This window comes from Lagenorhynchus albirostris, chromosome 16 (genome assembly GCF_949774975.1).
Source record: "Lagenorhynchus albirostris chromosome 16, mLagAlb1.1, whole genome shotgun sequence".
NCBI lineage: Eukaryota > Metazoa > Chordata > Mammalia > Artiodactyla > Delphinidae > Lagenorhynchus > Lagenorhynchus albirostris.
In genome coordinates this window covers 68,361,619-68,376,326 of record NC_083110.1, presented here as the reverse complement: position 1 = coordinate 68,376,326, position 14,708 = coordinate 68,361,619, and the positions used below count along the sequence as shown (strand labels likewise).

Here is a 14,708-nt window from a genome sequence, read left to right as displayed (position 1 = left end):
TTTCTGCAGCCAACTGGAAACTCATGAATAACTGTTCAAAATCAAACAAAACCAAACAAAAAACAACCTAAGGCCTTACTCTACGAGGGCCTCTTCCCAGAAACCTTCCAGCCTTAAACCTATCGTCTGATATCAGCTGCGAGACTCTTGACTCTTTGGTGGTGCGCCCTGGTCTGTTAATCACCTCACCTGTGCTCGTCTTGTCCCGCCAACAAGCCTGCAAAAGGCAGGAGCCACGCCATCCAGGTCTCCTTTCCAGTTTCCCAGTAAGTTGAGGCTGAGGGCCCAGCTGAGTGCTGGGCACACGGAGAGGTCTCGCCGGATGCTGATTCGGTGGGCTCTGGGAGCTTTTGCTGGTGCTCTTTCAAATTTCACTGCGTTAAGAGTTTAATCAATTTTAAGTAAACTGGGCAGAAGCCACTGGCCTCTTGGAGATTCCCTGGGGTGTTCTTCTCAATACCCAAGGACGGGGCAGGAGACTCTGCTGTTGGTCCATGGCTCTTTCCCAAGCAGAACTACCTGATGTGGCTTCTTTCTTGCCTCTCCTTGGCTATCCCTTAACCATCTGCTCATCTCTTCTCGGGCAGAGATGAGGGCGTCTTCCATCCTACCTCTAGGCACACGGGCCAACACGTACCACATGCAGCATTTGGGCTGCTGGCTATGTGAAGGTGTCTTTTACCTTCGCTTGGCTTTTGACAAGCCGGAGGGGAAGTGACGCATAGACTTCTGTGGGACCCGCTTGATTCTTCATCCTTTACCAGGACACTGAAAGGGAGAGAGGCGGTTTCTCTGCTGTTTCTCCCTGCAGGGAGAGAGCGCTCTGACCTACGACAGGCGGCACCCACTCATCTGAGCCAGCTGGCTGTTTGACCTGACAGTCACATGCGCTGGTACTGTTATCACTGCTCTCTTCCGAAATAAGCATCCTCATCCCCCGTTCCCTTCCTCCAGCTCTCTCCCGGTCGGTAGCAATATTCATTCCAGGGAGTTTGGTTTTTCAGAATTGGAGTCAGAGGCTGCTACCCCACTGAGAGCCAAGGGGGTGTTTGAACAGAAATAGGGCACTGGGCTTTCCCTTAGAACCAGGGGAGTATAAGGGCTTCTATAATGAGGGGGTTAGGGGATAGTCAGGGGCTCTGGTTCAGTTCTGGGGTGCCAGGCCTTTGGGGGATGCTGGAAGAAGGCCCTACATGGAGGCATCAGGTGGGGTGTTGCCAAGAGCTCAGCCTTGGAGTCAGGCAGCAAACCCAGCTCTCTGTCATGGGCCATGTGGGCCGTTATGGGTCTTCTCTGGGCCACCAGGTCCACATCTGCAAAATAGGCATAATGTTGCTTACCTCCTAGAGTTCTTGTGAGCTAGTAGGTACCTAATAACTTTATTCATTCATTTATTCATTATTTCCATAAACATTCATTCAACGCCTGTAACAGCGTGAGGTGCCAAAGATGCAAGACAGGTGTGGTTCTGACTCACTGAGCTAACAGACTAGACCAGGATGAGAAAGACAAAAATACACGTTAAAAATGGGCAAATAAATAAAACTGTTATTTCATTCATTGTTGATATTGTTCATTTTAAAATCTTATTTAAAAAATACTGTGTATTCAAAAAATATTGTATATTCATATTGCTAGTAAGTTGTGATTAGGGCTATGAAAGCAGGAGATAGATGCTGAGTTAGAAAATGATAAGAAATATCTAGTATGGAGAAGGTGGTCAGGGAGGGCTGCTCGGAGGAGGTGACCTTCCTTTCCTTCCTCTCCCTTACATGGTAGGGTAGGGAATGTTACAGTGCAAGGTTTTGGTTTTTCTCTGAAGAGGAGCTTAGAGACGAATGCTACTGGTGGAGAATAAGAAATAACTAATGATGTCACAGGATGGGAGGAGACGATGATGACAAAGCTCTTTGTGTGGTTAGCATAGCATTTCACAAGCATCGCTGTGAAGAGCTTCACAGATTTTGTCTTTTACACCCACCTTGTGAGATGGGCAGGGCCCACACAGTCTTCTCCACTTTACAGATGAGGGAATGAGCTTGGAGAGATTGTGTGACCGCTCAGAGTTCCAGCAGCAGGCGGTGGAGGGCGGCTCTGGGCGTCTTGGCTGCTGTCGGAAGGAGGGCCCTCAGTTGTGGCCCCTGGCATTACATTTAGACCCATGCTTCTCAGCGTTGGCTGCATATTGGAATCACCTGAGGAGGTTTAAGACCTAATAACTCCTGGGTCTCACTCCCAGAGATCCTGATATCATCAGTCTGGGTGCGGCTTAGACATTAGGAGTTTTAAAATCTCTCCAGGTGATTCCAATGCAGCCAGGGTTGGAAAGCATTGTTTAGACCCTCAAGGAGCTGCTGCCATTAATGAGCACGTTCTGGAGAGCCAGCTGGGCAGGGAGCGCCAAGGTGAGGACCCCAGCAGGGAATGCAGCATCCTGTTCTTAATAGAGATTTCGGTCATTAACAGTAATGGGGAAGGCCCTGCACCTAGACTGTTGCCCGCTGCACTGATGTTTCTGCAATGTACTTCCAGCTAGAAATTGGCCAGTGCTTCTATAACAGTGGCCCTTGACAGAGGCGTATTTGACAACTAGATCCGAGGCACCACAGCCCTTAACCAGCTTGGGAGTGACGCTGGCCTAGTGGCAATTGAAGTGGCTCTGAAGTCACTGAAGAATCTCAGGGAAAGGCTTCGTTTGTCCAAGTGTGGCTTTGGATAGGTTGTCCATATTCCTGCGGGCACAGAGTAATCACTGTTTCATCTCCCTGAAGTGACTCTGTGTTTCCCCATCCTTGGGGAAAGGATTAACAACTGGGTCAACCACAGCATTTCTTTTGACGGTTGCGGGTCTGATCTGTGTTCAAGTTCCCCAGACCCTGAGCTGTTTTGATTGACCTTTATTAGGAAGAAAATCCTGTTTCCAGATTCTCACAGCCTGATAGACTTGACTGGACCACCTTGGCCACTGTCACTCCAGCAAATGGTAGCCCCGCAGCTTTGGCCGAGGTTGTCCATCTCGAAGCCAAGGGCCTGTTTGCCTCTCCCCAGCGATGCTGGCACTGGGAATTGCACCTATTGGCTGGGCCCCCCATGTGCTGCCTGGCCTCACCCTGGACCCCACCCCTCAAGACCGGAGGGTCCGTCGTGGGATGCTGTGGGATCGGAGGTGTGTCTGAGCTGGGCCTTTGGAGAGAAGGCAGCTGCTATAAGGGATTCTTCTGTTTTCTGTCTCTAGCCCTGGAGCAGCTGCTGACAGAGCTGGATGACTTCCTCAGGATTCTTGACCAAGAGAACCTGAGCAGCACAGCTGTGGTGAAGAAGAGTGGCCTGGCCGAGCTCCTCCGGCTTTACACCAAAAGCAGCAGTGAGTGTGGCCGGGGCCTTAGTAAAGAGGTCCCCGTGGAAGCAGGACGATGGTTGTACGTGTGTTAGAGCTGCCATAATGACACCCCACAGACTGGGTTGAACAACAGAAACGCACTTTGTCACAGTTCTGGAGGCTAAAAATCAGGATTGGTTCCTTCTGAGGCCTCTCTCCTTGGCATGTCGATGGTCCCCTTCTCCCTGGGTCTTTACACCATCTTTCCTCTGTGTGAATGGCGGTGTCCAAATTTCCTCTTCCTATAAGGACACCATTCATACTGGATCAGGGCCCGCCCCAGTGGCCTCATTTAATGTTAATTATGTCTTTAAAGACACTTTCTCCAAATACAGTCACATTCTGAGGTATTCAGGGTTAGGACTTAATTCATGCATTTTGAGGGGGACATAGTTCAGCCCGTAACAATAGTGCAAGAGTGACGGGACGTGTACGGCAGCCCCAGGAGTTTCTGAACACTCAACACAGTAGCCCACGAAGAGCACTTTTCCTTATGGTTGAAAGTAGAGAAGGGATAATAAACTGGTATAATCATAGCTAATGCTTAATTGAGCACTTCCCGCCCGCACATGTATTGCTCGGGCTTCATCTTCAAGACACCCCTGTGGGGTTGCTGCTGTTATTACAGATGAGGAGACTCAGGCCTGGAGAGTGTAAATAACTTGCCCAGTGTCATACAGCCCAAGGGAAAACAGGAAAACATTGTTTTAAGACTTTGTAAATCACAGAACTGTGAGTTCGTTGGTTTTCTATCTTCTTAATTGAGCTAGATTTTGTATCCAGTCAAGTACACAGATCTTCAGGAGTTGGTTCAGTGAGTTTGTTTATTTTTTTCGTTTTTTTTTTTTTTTTTTTTTTTTTTTGCGGTACGCGGGCCTCTCACTGTTGTGGCCTCTCCCGTTGCGGAGCACAGGCTCTGGACGTGCAGGCTCAGCGGCCATGGCTCACGGGCCCAGCCGCTCCGTGGCATGTGGGATCTTCCCGGACTGGGGCACGAACCCGCGTCCCCTGCATCGGCAGGCGGACTCTCAACCACTTGCGCCACCAGGGAAGCCCAGTTCAGTGAGGTTTGACAGCTGTGTGCACCTGTGCACCCACCACCCAAAATAAGACGTAGAACATCTCTATCATCCCAGAAAATTCACTCTTGCCCCTTCCCAGGGCAAGAATTCCTCCCTAGCCCCACCCCAAGGCAACCATTTTTCAGATTTCTACCACCATTGATTAGCGGTGCCCATTCTGGAGCTTCCTATGAATGGAATTGGGTGGTTTGTGCCTTGGGTCTGGCGCCCGTCACTCCATGCTGTGGACTGAATGGTGTTCCCTTCTGCGAATATACTGCAATCTGCTCGTCCATTCACTGCTGATGGACATTTGGGTTGTTTGCAGATTTGCGCTAATATGAATAATAAGGCTGCTTTGAACAGCCTTGTACAAGTCTTCTTGTGGACATATGGTTTCATTTCTAGCACAGGTGTTTTTTTTTTTAAAGAAACACCTTCTTGTGAAGTCATAACAGTTTAGTCGAGTTTATTTTTATATCGGATGTTTGAGAATTGAAAGTGATATTTTGGGGACAGTAAGGGACAGTAAGAGGACATCTAATCCATCTGTCTCACAGTAGGAATAGCCCAGATCCTTGCCAGGGAGGGAAGTGCACCTTCTTTGGCCATCACAGTCAGGGACTCCTCCCTGACATCCAGCCTGCGTCCACTGGGCTACATTTCAAAGTCCCTTTTCCTTTTTTTTTTTTTGTTCCCTGTGGAATTAGTTCCTATTGTCTGAAGATCAGAGAAGTCATGAAGCTGGAGCATGTTGCTATATGCCCGGCAGCCTTCTCTTCCGTCGGCATAATCTGGCTCCCCTAGCCTTTCATCAGAGGGGTTTTCCGGCAGCCCCTTCATTGCCTTTGAGCTCTACAGGCTCCTCCTAGCTTTGTAGTGAGCATCTGCTGACCTGCCTTGAGTGCTGGTCAGTAGCACATCAAAGGTGGGATGAGCAGATGGGAAATCCCCATTACAAAGCAGGTAAGTTACAGAGGGATGAATCACTCCACAGAAGGACTCATCGGTGGAATTCTTTACAGAGCACACTCCCAGGCCATTTAGATGTGCTCCAACCTGCGAATGTTTAATGATAAAGAACACCTTTGTTGGGAATTGAGAAACACCCCTGTGATGGCGTCTGACCTCTGCTTCTTGGTTCTCACCACTCCATCAGAGCTCCTGGTGTGGGGTCCCCTTTGTGGTCTAGTGTGGCTTCCTGTAGGGTGACCTCTGTTTCACCTTTGATGTGTGTATGTTCTGCTCTCATAAAGTCAGGCCTTCCCCACCCTTGGTCTCTGCAGCTTGTAGGGTTGCAGGAGCTGCTGAGAACAGGTCGGGGGCCCCCGGTGTGAATTGCCCCCAGAGCATACCCAGACCACCGATAAAATGCGCATAGCCGTACCAAGGCCTTCGGCTGTCACTTCTGTTCTCCAGGTCAGTGCCCACGGATGAATAGGCACTGTTTTCGAACTTCCCCTCTGGTCCTCTTTGCACCCTCTCGGATGGCAGAGTGGTTATAACAGCAGCTCACACTTTCTGTGCTCTTACCATTTCCCAGCCCAGTGCTTAATGAATGAAATGACTTGGATTATGTCATCTAACCCCGTCCGAAGGCAGTGAGGGAGTTGCTGTCCCCGTCTTAGCAACAAGGGAACTGAGGGTTGGAAAGTTACTTTAGGCACATGGCCATGTGTGGCAGAGCCCAGGCTTGGGCCTGGGCCAGCAGACCTAACCATTACGCTCCCCTCCTCTCTCCACGGTCCAGATGAGTCTGTACCAGGTTAATTGTGCTGCACGGGATAGAATCCAAAGCCCCTTAAATTGAACGCGTTGGTCGTTTTCTCTCAGCTTCCCATGCCTGCCTCACTGTGTATCTTCCAGAAAATTAACTCAGCCTGACGGGACTTACAGGTGGAGGCAGGATGATCATTTCAAGATAGGCTGTGGTCTCCACTGGCTGAGCTGTTGTTTACTTCAACACATTTGGGGCAGAGCATGAGTGTGTGTGTGTGTGTGTGTGTGTGTGTGTGTGTGTGTGTGTGCACTTTTCAAATGGAATTTTCCATTTTCTGATCTTCAGTGTATTACTGAATTTTCCACTCTCTTTGCCTTTTGTCTAGGTGGTAAGGTCAAGACATGGATTGAGGTCTGTCTATTGGGGGCCCGATATTTTTTCCTGTCTTAACCTTGTGGGCCCCCCAGTACCCTGCTCAGAGACTCTGGGAACATTTCAGGGCTGCCCCTGTGATGGGAAATGCTTCAAACGTTCAGTCTATGCAGCTGTAGTAAGAGGGTCCGGGCCCCTCCTCCCTACCCCTTCCCACCACCCTCTTCAGAGAAGGGCCGTTCCCCCAGGATCCACACACTTGCTCAAAGCACGATGAGCTCTCCTTTCCACCGTACCTGTAGCTGCTGTCATTTCCCACATACCTGTGCGACTACCCCATCTGGGTCTGCCCCCTCTCCCTCTCCCTCCCCCGATCTGGTGAGTTCACAACGGCAGAGACAATGTCTGTTTTGTTCTCTGCTGTATCCCCAGCACCTAGTACAGTGCTGGTGCTCAGTGCACTTCTGAAAATGAATGAGACAATGATGGAAATTCTCCAACCCGAGGCTGCTGCCTCCCAGACCTGGGACAGCTCATCAGGCTTCTCTTTCCAGGGCCAAGTTCACAGGATTGCAGATGGTCCTGGGAGCCTCTTACCTACCAGCTGGATGGTGTTGAGAATCAACACCTAGTCAAGCATGGCCTGCAGAGTGTCCAAGGAGGGAGACGCAGCCTGGTGACACGGCCAGTGCCAGCTTTCTCTGCAATTTACGGATCACCGTCCTGGGGGGGAAGCACCTGCTCAGAGTCTAACAGTTAAAACAATAACAACAATATCTTGCCTTTTCTTTTGTACGGGAGTGTGGGCTTAGTTAACAGTATGAAAAAAGAAAAGAATGTGAAATGAACATTAAACACTATTTACATTCCTTCACTTCCTTTTTTGATCTTTATCGGTGTCATTGGGATATTTTCATGTAGCTGTGGTTTGCCTCTGTACTCTGCTTTGCATTATTTTTACATTTAGAATTGCTGCCTGTGCACATTTCCCTATGTTGACAGTTCTCATACTTTTTCTTTCTTTCTTTCTTTTTTTTTTTTGCTTTTCTGAAACACGATCCTTTAACTGTGATTTTTGGATATCTTTGTAAACAGCAGACATAGAGCTGCTTTGTTATTTTTCACAGGTGGGTAGTGTCCATCCATGGATGAACAATAATATTCAACCAGCCCCCTATTCGTGGGCATTTAAGTTTTGTTCTTAAAAAAAAAAAACCTCATATAATATTGCAGTAAACACCCTCAAATAAAATTTTGTTTACATGCTGGAGTTTATCTTCAAGATAGATTTCTGGCAGCGGAAATGTTGGGTTACAGAATATGAACACTTAAAATTAAATTATCCTCCAAGATCACTTCCAAAATGGTTGTGCCGGTAATCCATTTACTCTTAAAGGTGACCTGCTGTTACCTGTGTTGATGTGCCATGGTTTCTTTCACCATTTTCCTATTATTGAGCCTTTGAATTATTTCCCATGTTTTAGGCTGTCTTTTTTTTTTTTTTTTGCGGTACGCGGGCCTCTCACTATTGTGGCCTCTCCCGTCGCGGAGCACAGGCTCCGGACGCGCAGGCTCAGCGGCCATGGCTCACGGGCCCAGTCGCTCCGCAGCATGTGGGATCCTCCCGGACCGGGGCACGAACCCGTGTCCCCTGCATCGGCAGGCGGACTTTCAACCACTGCGCCACCAGGGAAGCCCTAGGCTGTGATTTTTAATCTTTGTTAGTTACGAGGTTACCTTACTTTTTCAAATTCCCTAACGTTTGAGTTTTGTACATTTGAAAATTTCAGTTAGGTAGAACTAGGCAATATTTCATCACAATTATTTTCCATACTATGCAGGCAAGAGAACTAAGGCACACAGGTTAGCTGTTTTGCTCAGAATTACTGTTAATGGCAGAGCTTGGCCGAGGCCCCCCGCCCCCCATCCCCTACCCTGTCTCCTGCTTCTCCCTGCAGAGTGCTTTAATCCTGTGCCGTGCTCTGGAGGAGGTACAGACCCAGCCCCTCAGTGGAAGTATGCAAGTTGTGGATAACTACGTTTAGACCTTGTAGTTCCCTCTGATAAGCTGCTGCGGCCCTTGGTATAGGGGTGACGTTGCTGACTGGTTCTGGTAGGGCTGGGCACCAGGGTGGCAATCCCACGGGCTGATGGAGGAAGATCCATCCAGCCGTATCCTCCTCCTGTTCCTCTGGGTTCTCAGGGCTCTGTTGACGCAGGCCTGCTGGCTGGAGTCTAGGCGGTCTGTGGTGTGGAACTGGCTGGCGCTGAACTGCCTCCTTCGCCAGGGGTTTGAATTGGGCTCCTTGGCTCTGTAGCACCATCTCCAGCCACTGGAATTTATCAGCCGCAAGTTTCTAGGAAATGCAAATTAAGAGGCACAAAGAAATGCAGGAGGATTTCTAGGAGGAGAAACACTCAGATCAGTCTCCTCTGCAGGCTTCTGAAGAAAGGGTCAAAGCCTTTCTCTGCCTAGACATGCACGGGGAAGGTGACAGCCTGTACAGAAATGTTTTTAAAGGAGGGGAAGGGCTGTGCACTGCAGGTAGAGCAGGTAGCTGCTGGTCCTGCAGGTCCAAATCCCAGCACACTCCCCACTCCAAACCCAGAGCTCAGGCCCCCACAGTGGCACCCCACCTAGAGGCCTGGGAGCTAAACTTCCAGGTCCTGAATATGACCTATCTTATATAGACCTCACTCTGATTAGCCCATGAGTGTAATTCAGACTAGGGTGAGAATGACTGATAGGAAATGTTTTACAATTTAAACAAAATGCTAGGAAACCCAGAGAAATCTCTGCTTGGTGGAATATGAGGCAGATCTTTAAGGTATGGGTGCTTTTCCACTTAAGCCTTTTATTCCCAAAGCTATCCTTCTGTATCCTCCCCTTCCCTTCCCTCCCCTCCCTTCCCCCCAGGCTAGAAAACTAACAGTCAGCAATGTGGTATTTCTTTTTTTGGAAATCTGTCAGCTCTTTCTACAGTGGACTCATTCAATCAACTCAAAATGTTGTATGCTTTTACTGGAATCCAGGCTGATGACAATGTCTCTGAGGGGTGGAGGGGACATCCTTTCTCTCTAGAGGCCCTTTCCCTTCATGAAATCACATGAAGCCTGTGTCTTCCATCCTCCTTCTGCAGGTTCTGACGAGGAGTACATTTATATGAACAAAGTGACGGTCCACAAGCAACAGGATGCCGAGTCCCAAGACAAAGGTACGGGTCTGCCGCTGATGGAGTGGCCAGCTCCCAGGAAGGGGGCCAGTATAAGCCTTGGTCCCGTCCCACCCCTCCTTCCTCCCAGCCAGGACCACAGACAGGCCTGGTGGGGTTATTTTTGGAAGTCGCATTTTGGGTGATGCTATTTGGGGTTGATGTATTTTGGGATGTCTCATCAGGCCACCTCCTTGCCTCTTAAAGGTCTCGTGTCCCCTTCGTGGATAAGGATTCAGTCCCTAAAATCTCTCAGCGTTTCCCAGCATCGTCCCAGGAATAGGAAGTTATAATTCAGATGCTCTAAGAAAGCAGCTGTATAGGTGCTGATCCCACAGCCCCAGCTTTATGACTTTTGACAGAACTCTGGATTTTATGAGTGTGTGTGTGTTGGGGGGGTGATGGCGAGGAGTCGGTGATGTCAGCAGCTGCCTTAATATTCGATCGAAGGTTTTGTTCAAAGGTGATCACTTGGCAGAACATCTTACCTTCCACTGGAAGGACAGGTGGTGTCTTCCATGGCTTCTTAATCTTCTCTGTTCTGCTCTCTGCTTTTGTCTGAAAACGCTCAGGAGTGGGTCCAGCAGGACCCCAGGGAGGCCCAGAGGTTTGCAGAGCTGCCTAGCTGCAGAGGAGAGGGGATTAGAAGCCCCCGTCTCGCAGCTCTCAAGCCTGTGACTCAAAGGCAGAGGCTTAGCAAGAGGTGGGAACACAGCATCCCCAAACATTCGGTCCTGTTAAAGACTTGGCTTCAGGACATCAGCCAGCAAAGCCCCAGGGTCAGATCTGCCTGAACCTGTCTGTCCCCAGCTGGCTTGGCCACCTGCTGAAATGGTCAGGCTCAGAAGAGCCTTTGGGGCCTTTTCCTTAAAAGTGCACAGAGGGTTGGTGGCCAAGGTCCCCAGTGTGGCTTTCACCTCCTGCCCCACCACCAAGCGTGGGCTCCGCAGAAGTCCCCTGCACTAAAGCAGCCCCCGGGCCCTAGGTTGTTTGCCTTCCGGGGAAACCATGGGGTGGACAGAGGTAATCACAGGGTCGGTGCTGAGAGCAGCTCAATATAGTGACCACGGGCAGCTCCTCCACTCACTGAAGCTCTGTGGCCAGGGCGTTTTGGACATGGGGCCGGTGGAGGAGAGGGTGCGGAACCTACCAGAAACCTCAAACCAGTTCCTCCTGAGGAAACTGCCCATGGCCGATCTACCCTATTCTTGGAGGAAAAACAACACTGGCTCCAGGGACCGCCTGCCTGGGTAATTAACACCTGCCCAAATAGAACTGGGGGCTCATGTGACCAGACATTCCTGGCTACTGAGACTCCACTGCAAGCCTGGGTGCCCCTCATCAAAGCCCTCTTCTGCTTGCTTCCCACAGCGCCCGAGGAGCAGAGCCCACTGACTAACGGCGAGCCCAGCCAGCACTCCTCGGCCCCTCAGAAGAGTCTTCCAGACCTCCCGCCACCCAAGATTGTAAGTGTGGGTCCGGGACCCCTCATTTCCCTGACTTGGGTCCCGTGAAGGTCCAATGCTTCTCGCAGGTGTCAGTCCGCCAAGCGTCTGGCATTTTCGGAGCACCTGTTGTCTGTGGGGTCCGGGGCACCGGGAGGGACGGAGACAAGTAAGCGTGCTAGCAGGTGACGTCATTTGCTCGGTGCAAAGAGGAACGGCCGTGCGAGATGAGGGTCTCTGTGTGTCCGAGGCTACGCCAGGCTCTTCACCAGCACCCCATGAGCGGGGCCTTGTACAGACATGGGCACCAGCTCAGGCCACAGTGACCTTGCAGAAATGTAAACCACATCACACCACTTCCTGCTTGAAACCCACCAAGAGCTCTCACTGGACTTGGGACAGAACATCCACATTCCTTCACGTGGCCCCAGGGCCTGCACGGTCTGGCCCAGCTGCGTCTCCAGCCTCGTTGCATCTGCTCTCCACCAGCCTCCTTTCTGTTCCTGGGTTGTTCCCTGTGGTCAGTCCTGCCTCGGGGACTCTGCAGTCCCCGGGCCCTGGCCCCTCAAAGGCTGCCCCCTCCTCCTGTCTCAGACGTTCTTAGACAGACTTTCCCTGACTTACCCATGTGAGGCATCCCACCTCGGTGCCTGCCCCCATTACTGCCTGCCACACCGCCCAGTTACCCCTCCGTGTTTATTATTTGCCTCCCAGAGTAGGTGTAAGCTCCCTGGATCAGGGACTGTGTCTCGTTTACTGCTTCGTGTCCTGTGTCTGCACACAGTAGACCACACGCATGTTCGTGGATGGATGGATTTATGGACTCCTGCAGACCTGGGTTCAGAGTCCAGCTCTGTCAGGTACTAGCTCCTTGACCTTGAGCAGGTTAGTTAAGGTCTCTGGCCCTCTGTTTCCTGGTGTTTAAATGAAAGGAACGTAAACATCTCTCACCTAAGCTCCTCTTATTCAGGGGGCGTGGTATTCAGTGAGGTGAGTGGTAGTATTTACATTTTATGGGTGAAGAACCGAGAATCAGTGGGTTTATAATATCCCAGTGTCACACAGCCTTGAAGTGGCAGAACTTGAACCCAAGTTCTTCCCACGCTAGGATCTGGCTGGGAAGGATTTCTGGGACCGTGGGACTGCACGGTCACTGAGCTCCCACCAAGCCATCCACCACCGGATCCGTAGGCTCAGGTCACCACTGAGGGGGTCCCGTCCCCAGACTGGCCCCTTCATTCATGCCTTCCTGGGGGCAGTACGGTTCTGCCCGCTGCTCTCACAGCTGGTAGGGCAGGCCTGGAAGGTCTGGGCAGCATCCCACTGCAGGAGCCCCTGGAGCTGGGTGACAGCTTGGCAGGGACCCTTCATCTCAGGCTGACAGACTTGATGGACTGAGCATCGGTCCCTGGGTACCCCAATATGCTGATGCCACGAGTGACTGTCATGTTCTGAGCCACTGCCCACTCCGTGCACACAAACATGGTCCTCCCACCACCTGCCAAAAAACAGAGGCTCAGGGAGTTAAAACAACTGGCCAAGATCCCACCACTGGGAGGTAGCAGGCCCAGGATTTGTATGCAGTTTCTTGGTTTCTGGGCCACTCTGCGGCCTCCCGGACTTCAGCTCGGCTTCTTAGCCAAGTAAAGGTACAAGTCGTGTCCCTTTCCGCTGCAGGCTCCCCTCACTTTTGGCGCCGGGACTTGGGGAGGGGGCATGGCCTCTCAGCTCTCATCCAGTTGCTGCTGGTTTTAAGCAGACGGGAGGTGTTGTGGTTTTCGGGTTACGCCCCAAGCACCCCTTGCCGGGTGGGGGGAAGGAGAGGTGGCTGCTCTGAGCCAGGGCTGCAGCTTTCCTAGCCTGAGTTCATGTGTGATTCTGACCGGGGTGCCTTTGACCTCTGTGCAGTGGGGTGCCACTGCCCACCCCACGTGGGGCAGCTAGCTGCTTAGGGGTCCACACCAGACGGGAGGGGCGTTCACCTGGTGGAGCCTCTTAGCGGTGACTCGCTCTGGAAGCCCGTGTTTGACGAACGTGGTGGTGGACTGGGAACCCAGGGTCTGGGGCCGGGTCGTGGTCACAGAGTCCGGCAGCCCCGGGACTCTGGCTGGCTTTTAGTGCTCCCTTGCTAGCCTTCTGTGACCCCGGCACAGAGGCCTCAAGGGCTCGGGGGTGTGAGACGCAGGGCCTCCGATCAAGGCCAGGACTGTGGTTGTCCCCTGGAGCGGACTCCCGGCATCAGCTGTGTCTGTGGGCCATTGGGGCCAGGAGAGGCTCGAGAGGAACCTATTGCTGCACTGGAAAGACACCACCACCCGAGACGTGTGGCCTTTCAGATGCGTGGTGACGGTTCCCGTGGACGTACTCCAGGCCGTGGGGCGACTTCCAGCAGAGCGAGCGGCCTTGGCGGTCTCCGCTCCTTGTGGAATTGCTCTGCTGAGAAGGACCTTTCCTAGGTCCCTCCTAGTTCTGTCCCAGTCGCCCACCTCCACCCCAGGGCCTTCTGGATGTGGAGTGAGGGGGGGGGGTGCAGAACCCGGGGTCCTCCCTGCCTGCCCACACACGCCTGCTCCCCTCCAGCCTCCTCTCTGGTCAAGTCTGGCTGAAGACTTAGTCCAAGGCCCCCAGAGGAGCGGTGTCAGGGCGGAGCGGGGAACAGCTGTGTCTTCTGGCTCTCACGGGGAGGAGGAGAACCAGAACAGCAAGCAGTTGGGGAGGGAGGGAGCGTGGCAGCCTGGGCCTGGCTGGCCCTGTGACCTCTCTTCCTCGGCCAGAGAAAGCCGTGTCCCTTCCCACCCTGCCCCGGGAGCTTCAGGGCACCACGCTGGCTTGTCCTCTTGCATGCCCGGCCCCGGGCTCTCTGATGGCTGTAGCGCAAGCTGGGCGTCTGCCTGGGGTCCTCAGTGCCCAGGGCTGGGCCGGGGGCGTGGCCTCTGTCCCAGGCTCGCCCGGCCAACCCTGGAGGGGGCAGCCAGGGGTCTGGAGCGATCTTGTGGGTGTGGCCAGTGACTCAGCAGCCGTGGTACTCCAGGCCACGGTCTGCACAGCCAGGTGCGGCGGTTGCTTTCCGAGACACAGACGTCTGCTGGCACCGTTGTGCTCCTGGCCTGGGCAGCCACCTCCGCCCGCCTCCCCTCTGAGGCCTGACCGTGCGTCGGGGCTGGACTTCTGCAGGCTGCTCTGCGGGGGCAGGGAAGGCCGTCACCGTGGTTGGTCTGGGGAGCTTGGGCTGGATCCGCTAGCCCCCACCCCGGAAGCTTCCACAGTGCATTCTGGGGCAGGTTGCTCAGAACTGCAGGGATGTCCCAGGTCACCTGGGCCACCCCGCACCTTCAGCTCTGTGTCTCATCTAAATCAGCACTGGCCAGGTACAGCCCCCTGACCGAATCCTGCACCACCTGCTTTTGTAAATAACATTTCGCTGGAATTCAGCCACGCTTATTCATTTGTGTATTATTTATGGGTGCTTTTGCACCACAGTAGCAGGGTAGGAGAGCTGAGGTCGGAGCCGCTGAATGG

General features: G+C 52.4%; 1 protein-coding gene across 17 annotated transcripts in view; it reads left to right on the top strand.

Moving 5' to 3' along the window:
• Nucleotides 1-14,708, top strand: part of AFAP1L2 (actin filament associated protein 1 like 2) — a 124,048-nt gene that overhangs the window by 82,414 nt on the left and 26,926 nt on the right. For all 17 annotated transcript variants that reach the window (XM_060127216.1, XM_060127215.1, XM_060127213.1 and 14 more), the window contains exons 2-4: nt 3,236-3,364; nt 9,673-9,747; nt 11,116-11,210. In XM_060127216.1, the coding sequence (XP_059983199.1) occupies nt 3,236-3,364; nt 9,673-9,747; nt 11,116-11,210 (299 nt within the window). The remainder of the gene's footprint in view (nt 1-3,235; nt 3,365-9,672; nt 9,748-11,115; nt 11,211-14,708) is intronic.